The 7,756-nt window shown below is 39.3% G+C and overlaps 1 protein-coding gene across 1 annotated transcript; it reads right to left on the bottom strand.

Moving 5' to 3' along the window:
• Nucleotides 1-6,759: 6,759 nt before the first annotated feature.
• Nucleotides 6,760-7,497, bottom strand: LOC132282257 (uncharacterized). Its single transcript, XM_059783863.1, has one exon. The coding sequence runs from the start codon at nt 7,495-7,497 to the stop codon at nt 6,760-6,762; it is 738 nt and encodes a 245-aa protein (XP_059639846.1).
• Nucleotides 7,498-7,756: the final 259 nt, after the last annotated feature.

Here is a 7,756-nt window from a genome sequence, read left to right as displayed (position 1 = left end):
TTCACTGGAAGAACACCTAACCACATTAATGCTATCCCGCGTGTTCCCTTCAACATCAACCACAAGGTTAAAATAAAAAAAAGGAATAAAAAAATATAAAAAAGTAGTGCGAAAATGACCATCATATCCTAGGCTAAACCCTAAGTATAAATACGATCATATAGTCCAAGCGCCTCTTGTCTTTCATTTCCAAGCACACTGAATCTGTGAATCGTCATTCTCTTTTTCATTTCCAAACACACTGAATCATCTGTTGTTCTCGCCGTCGTCTGGCCGCGCCTGGCCTCGCCATCTGCTGGCCTCATAGTCATCTGGCTTTGCCGTTTTATGTCATCGCCATCTACTGTCCTCGCCGTTCTCTGTCATCATCCGTCCTCTTTGTTCTCTGTCATTGTCCGTCCTCTCCGTCTACTGTCCTCAATGTCATCTGGCCTCGCCGTTTGCTATCCTCACCGTTCTCTGTCATCGTCGTCTATTGTCCTCACCATTCTCTATTATTGTCTGTCCTCTCTGTCCACTGTCTTCGCCAGGTTTTTTATAATTACAATAATGGTATCTGAAAGTTTTTAGCATTGATTTATTATAATTGCAATGATGGAGCATGAAATCATTGATTTTTTTATAATTAGGTATCTGAAAGTTTTTAGCATTGATTTGTTTACCTTTCAGAATTTTCTTTTTCTTTTTTTTTTTTTGTGGAATATTAATTAATTTTGAGAAGTAATTTTTTTTTTTAAAAAATTTAACGAGCTGAGCTCGAGCTTTTAAAATTAAGAAGAGCCCGAGCCTGAGCTCAATTTTCTGAGCTCGTCACGACCCGAGCCCGAGCCCGAGCCCGAGCCCGAGCAGACCCAAGCTCGATTCAGCTCGGTTCATTTGCAACCCTAGAGAGAAGTAAGGTGAGCAGTAGTCGAAAATTTGAAGGCAAAAAGGATTTGGTATTATGATAGTGGGTGGGTCCCACTTGATAGGCTTAATGGGTTGAATTTGTTATATATATATATATATATATATATATATATATAGCAATTGATGGAGGAGAATGATGCTGCCAGCCGAATTAGTGGGAGAAGAAAATGAAATTGAAATGGTGATGATGTTAGCACGGGTCCCACAAGATTTTGATGGGTTTAGTTTTATATTTTGTGTATAGAATGATCTTGTTCTCTTGATTTCTATTCTATACGTGGATTCACGGGGTCATAAGAGGTGTGTCTTAGACACCACTTACTGAGCTTATGCTCACCCCTTTATTATTATCATTTTTAGGATACGGAAGGGAAGTGGCGGACGATGCTCCTCCATAGGGTTCGATGGGTTAGTGGACTGTTTTAACATATTTTGTAGCTATAATTACATTTTATTATTATTGTTATTACTATTTGTTTTTTTAAAACCCTGGGATGACACGTATATTATGTATTGACGTAGGAAAAGATGGTAGTATCCTTAGTTAACCTCAGGACCGGGTCATTACATGTTGGCTCTTGGTGGTCCCCACTTCATCTCGTTCAAACCTTCCATGTTCTCATTACCATAAGCAAATAATCCGATTGTGGGCTTGTACATGTTATCAACTGTCAACCACCCACATCCATTTGTTCAGTGAATCATGGAATCCATTAGATCCAAAGGCTAGACCTTTGAAAAGCATTCCCGTACTGGCATATAATTTGTTAGGATATCCATTACCAATGCTTAGGTGATGCAATCCATGGAAAGAAGATGAAAAAGAAATTTATGAACAACAGGTAACAATAACAAATCCAGTAAAAGAGTTCAAATCATTAACAAATTTTAAGAATAGAAGACATCAATCACTTTTAACTCCAGATGATAAATAATTAAAATTCAAGACAATTAAACCGATTAGACCAATACCTTCTATTTTAATTTTTATTTTAATAATGTTTTATTTTAGTTTTATTTCAAAAAGGTGTGGAAAAAAAGATTATAGGTGTTGAAGTAAAGATTTATGGTGTTGAGAACAAGATTAAATATGTTGAGGTAAAGATTAATAGTGTTGAAAACAAAGATCAAATGGTATTGAGGTAAAGATTAAAATGCGTTGATAACAAGATTAAAGGTGTCGATAAAAAGACTAAAAGATGTTGATCTAAAGATTAAAAGGCGTTGAGGTAAAAATTAAAGTTGTTGAGAATAAGAATAAAATGTGTTGAGAACAATATTAAAAGGTGTTTAGGTAAAGATTAGAGTTGTTGAGAACAAAATTAAAAAGGCATTGAGGTTAGGGTTGCAAATGAATCGAGTCGTTCATGAACAGCTCGGGCTCAGCTTATTAAAAGCTCGGCTCGGACTCGTTGTTTAATAAACGAGCCGAGCCCGAGCTCAATTTTCAGGCTCGTTTAATAAACGAGCCGAGCTTGAACAATGTTAGTCTCGTCTCGTGAGCAAATTCGTTTACATAAAAATATATTTAAATATTAAAAATATAAATCAATATATTTTAAAACTTGCCCTTATGTACAAATCAAGCCCAAATTCACATATATTTCTTTATTAGCCCAATTAATATTTGGACATTTAGAAGCCCATTTAATTAAATAGCTCACTGATTATTAGATTCCTCTCAATTCTCAACTATTGGATTGAACTTAAAAGGATCCAATAAAAATAAATAGACAAAAATAAATATAAAAAAAAACCCTAAAAAATAGTTTTACAACCTGGCTTCTCCAATCCCACTATCTGCAACAGCTTCTCCAATCCCACTGTCATATTGGCAACGAAAATCATGTGTGCATCATCTTTTCTACTTTTCAGTGACTATCTTCTATTCCTAGGTCCTAAGGCAACATCAAGCTTAGGTCAATATCTCCCCCTCCCTTTCTAGCTTAATATTTCATCTAATGTAATATTATTGATAAATTGGACATTAATGGGTGTGAATATGTGAACTGATAGTGGAGTTTTTATGTTCCAAAATTCTGGATCTATTTGATAGATAGTGTATAACTGTATATATATATATATATATATATACCCACAAATTTGTCCGAGTCGAGTTCGTGCTCGTCAAAAAATTACCAAGCCTAGTCCAAGTTTGGCCAAACCTAAACAGCCCTTTGACAGAGGCGAGCCCAGCCCGAGTAACCTAAAGCTCGACTCGGCTCAGTTCATTTGCAGATGTTACCAACCGGCCCAGCGGTAGCAAGTTCCTACTTCTTGTGATTGATTAAATTAATTAAATGGGTTGAAACGATTATGGTACGCACAAAATTAAGATCAATCTAAACTTTTATTTTGTCAACCACTAAATATACCTAATATCTACTAGTGAGGTGTGTGAGTCCAAGCGAGGGACGTGAGCCCACATTCCATCATTCAACTTCGGATTTGGTACATTTAGGGGTGGTAAATGGGCTAGTTGGGCAGGGTTTAAGCTGGGTTAAAAATGGGCTGGTCAAACATGGGTCAAGACCCATATTTAACCGGTTCAGAACGGGTTGAAAATGAGCGGGTCAAAATGTATAGGGTCAACCCGTGGACCCATTAATTATTATTTTTTAGGGTTAATTTCATTGACACCCCCTTAGGTTTGGCCAAATATCACATTGAAATATCTTTCGAAAATTATTATCAGTCAAGCTACAATTGTTTGTTCCATCTTTCACTCACATCCTAACGCACATGACGTTTAGGCTATGACACCATGTAAAATGACATAAATACCCTTTGACTTTGTCAAAAGAACTTATTAACCATAAAGAATTAGATTAAAAGACCAAAATATCTCTAAATATTTTATAAATTTACAATTATACATATACATATATATATATATATATATATATATATATATATATATATATCCCTCTCCTCTAATTTGCCACCACTAGTGCCGCCGGCGACCTAGAGACCCACATTAGCGATCACCATCTAGCCCCAATTTACAACCATAGTTAACACCAATGCTATCTTATATGCTGCAAAGAGCTTGTAATATTGCTCAAATTGTGTGTTAACAAAGAATTTTTCTTCATCCCTCTCAATTACTACAAAGAGCCTATGACATTACCATCTGTATTGCTTAAATCTAGCAAAAAGGATTGTTGCACCCAAAAGTATTTTTCTTCATCCCTTTCGGATGAATGGCACTACAGGGTTCAAAGAGAGCATGCAGCATCAATCAATCAAGCGTTTTTTATTCGTTATCTCAAAATCAATAAGGCACTTCACGAGCTCCATGAACAAAAGCACATAAATAAAGCCAATTAAGGCATGAGCAGTTGATAGAGCAAATTTTGACTCACCCAATAGTTTTTTTTTAATCAAACTGACCCAATAGTTTGATTATTGTCATTAGCATTTGTCTTATCTCCGAGCATACTCTTCAGCATTCCGAGCCAAGTATGGCCAGAAATGACCTTGAGTGAGGACCTTATGTGCTAAGGATCTGCCACCGGAATGGTTGTCACAATCCCCGTCATAGATTTGCTTCAGAATCACGAGGGCCTCAATTGATCATTAATGATAGATTATTTGGCTGCGATGAGCCTGAGTTTCCGCGCCTCAACTTCTAGTTCGGAAGTGTTCCATGCTTAAGGTAACCTTCTAGCGAATCCATCAAGCATGGTTCTCATGGAATCTCTGGGATCACCATTATTTCCTACCGAGGGCTTATATTAGGTTCATCTAAGGTGTCAATTGGTACTATCCGGACCAAATCATCGTCTGAAGAAAACGCTGCAGCAGCCAACTAATCTGCTTCAGAATTCTCATCACGAGGTACTTGGTGGAATTCGATTTAATCGAATCCTCGTGTACCACCCTCCACAGTATGTTGGGAGTCACCTTATTCACAATAAGTTAAGAGTCACTAAAAACCTTTAGACACCTTACCTGGAGCTAGTTTGCCAACCGAAGCCCGGCGAGCAAGGCCTCATACTCGACTTCATTGCTAATGACAGGAAAAGTCAGACAGATTGATTGTTGTAGCTTGGTTCCTTCAGGGGTTGTGATAACGACTCCGGCCTCGGCACTAGTTAGGTTCGAGGAACTGTCAACTCGAAGTTCCCATTGTGGTTCATGAAGGTCTGGTTCTTTGGGCTTATCTTCATACTCAAGGAGGAAGTCAGCAAATGCCTGTCCTTTGTGTGACACCTTTGGCTCATAAGATATATCAAATGAACTAAGTTCGATTGCCTACTTAGTTATTCTTCTGGACAAGTCTAGCTTGGAAAGAATAACTCGCATAGGATAGTTGGTTAGAACTATGATGCTATGTGACTCAAAATAGTGTCAACACTTTCTCTTTGCATACACCAATGCTAATATGAACTTCTTTGCTTTGATGTATCATGTTTTAGCATCTGTCATTGTCTTACTTGTGTAGAACACTGGATACTGATTCTTTCCTTCTTCTCTGATCAATACAGTACTTGTGGCTATGCCAGAGATTGCTAAATACTATATGAGAGTCTCACCAGGCTTTGAAGCAGAGAGAATTGGAGGTTCAGTCATGTAACACTTCAACTGATTGAGAGCAATTTGCTGCTGGGGTCCCCATATGTCCTTATTCTTGGATTTTATTATATCGAAGAATGGTTTGCACTTATCCTACAACCGGGAGATGAAGCGGCTACGAGCTGCGATTCAGCCAGTCAGAACCTGTACTTCCCTGCGAGTTTTTAGTTCTTGATTTTGTATTAGGGCCTGAGCCTGAGCCGAACTTACCTCGATTCCCCTTTTGTTGACAATATGGCTGAGGAACTGCCCTGAAAAAACTACAAAAGAGTACTTCGAAGGGTTCAGCTTCATATTATACTTTCTCAAAGTGTCAAAGACTTCTTGGAGGTGCTTGCGATGTTCCTCCTTCTTCTTACTTTTAACCACCATGTCATCGATGTAGGCCTCGACCATCTTCCCCAATATCTCATCGAAGATCTTATTAACAAAGCATTGGTAAGTTGCCCCAGCATTCTTGAGTTCGAAGGGCATGACTCTATAACAGTAGGTGCCTTTCTCTATTATGAAGGTAGTTTTCTCTTTATCTTCTGGATTCATAGGGATTTGGTTATAGCCGGAATACGCATCGAGGAATGTGAGTCTCTCAAAACCAGTGGTAACGTCAATCATCTGATCTAGTTTAGGTATTGGAAAGCTATCTTTGGGGCAAACTTTGTTGAGATTGGTAAAATCTATGCACACCCTCCATTTTTCATTCTTCTTCTGAACCACTACCATATTAGAATGCCATTGTGGATAATGCACTTCTCGAATGAAGCCTACCTGAAGCAATTTGTTTACTTTTTCAGCAGTAATTCGATTGTGCTCAGGAGCGAACCTTCTGTGTCTTTGCTTGACTGGCTTGAACGCTGAATCCACCTTCAGGCTATGGCATGAAACTGAAGGGTTGATACCTACCATATCTGAATGATCCCAAGCGAATGCATCTATATTCCGTCGAATGACATCAATTAACGCTTCATTTTCTTCGGTTGTGGGGGAGGAGCCTATATAGGTGACTTTCTGGGGATCGCCGAGGATTACTTCAACAGCTTCGAGAGATTCCTCGGTAGGCTTTGTAGCTTCAGCTTCATCCTCCGCTTTCAAATACTTGGGCAAAGGGCTCTATAATTGTTATTTAGACATACTTCCAAGAGTCGCAACTGGTTGGGATTGCTTAATTATCTTCTTCACCTCATTCTGTGTCAACATATAGCATTCTTTGGCAGCGACTTGATCTGCCCAAAGATTAATAACCTCCTTTCCATCCGGTGACAAGCATCGCATCACTTAATGAAGGGTAGACGGGACCCCGTTCATTCGGTGGATCCAGCCTCTTCCCATAATGAGATTATACGAAGGATTGATCTCTATTAGAACAAAGTTCTCCTTCAATATTCTTTTTGCCGCAGTGACGCATAAATCAATCACCCCAAAGGGGTCTACCTTCATGCCATCAAACCCCATCAAGGGACTGGAAGTGGGCCGAATTGATGATGACGAGATCTCCAGCTGCTCAAAGACTACCTTTGTGATAATATTGGCGCTACTACTCGGGTCTATCAGAACACTTTTGAAAATGCAGTTAGCCACCAAAAGGCTGATGACTAGTAGATCCTCGTAGGGGAGCTGAACTCTAGATAAATCTGCATCGCCAAACCCAATACTGATACTGCCCGAGGTGATAGTGTTCACTGAGGACAACTTTCTTAGCTTATGAGCTATCCTCAGCTTGGATCTATATACTTCTTTCGACTCTTGGTCGTCCTCTGATCTTCCATGTATTGCATGAATGACCTTTACCTTATTACCTTCTACTCTCTGAGGATTGGCCTCCCTAGGATTCACATATTCCTTTATTGTGAGGTAGTCTTCCAGCTCACCCCTGATTATCATATTCTCCATTTGCCGCCTAAGGGATCTGCAATCATTGGTTGTATGCCCGTAATCTTTATGATAAGTGCAGTGTTTGTTCTTGTCCCTCTGCTCCAAGGGTTGCTTCATTGGCTGAGGGGCTGTGAATTTCATCTTGATTTCTTGGAATAGCCGAGCCAAGGTGGTGCGAAGAGGTGTGAATTTTTCCTCTGTCCTTTGTTTCTTCTCGGGTAACTGAGTGACTGGTGCTGAGGAGCGTTTTGGTTTGGGGGAGGTGCAGCCACATCAACTGGTGGCGGCCGTGGTTTCAACTGAGCCATCACCGTTTGAAGGGTGTCGTTTTGCTGTTGAAGTAATACAATTTGGGTTACGTTGGCTTCATTCGCCTGACAAAGCGTTTCGAACTGGTGCA

This window comes from Cornus florida, unplaced genomic scaffold (assembly GCF_030987335.1).
Source record: "Cornus florida cultivar Cherokee Brave unplaced genomic scaffold, ASM3098733v1 CherokeeBrave_3.0.0_Hap2_Chr11, whole genome shotgun sequence".
Classification (NCBI taxonomy): domain Eukaryota; kingdom Viridiplantae; phylum Streptophyta; class Magnoliopsida; order Cornales; family Cornaceae; genus Cornus; species Cornus florida.
Note: the sequence above shows the minus strand (reverse complement) of the source record. Positions and strands in the feature narration are given on the sequence as shown.

Bases quoted from the DNA above. Each gene is read 5' to 3' on its own strand.
- LOC132282257 (XM_059783863.1), bottom strand. From the start codon at position 7,497: ATGAAATTCACAGCCCCTCAGCCAATGAAGCAACCCTTGGAGCAGAGG.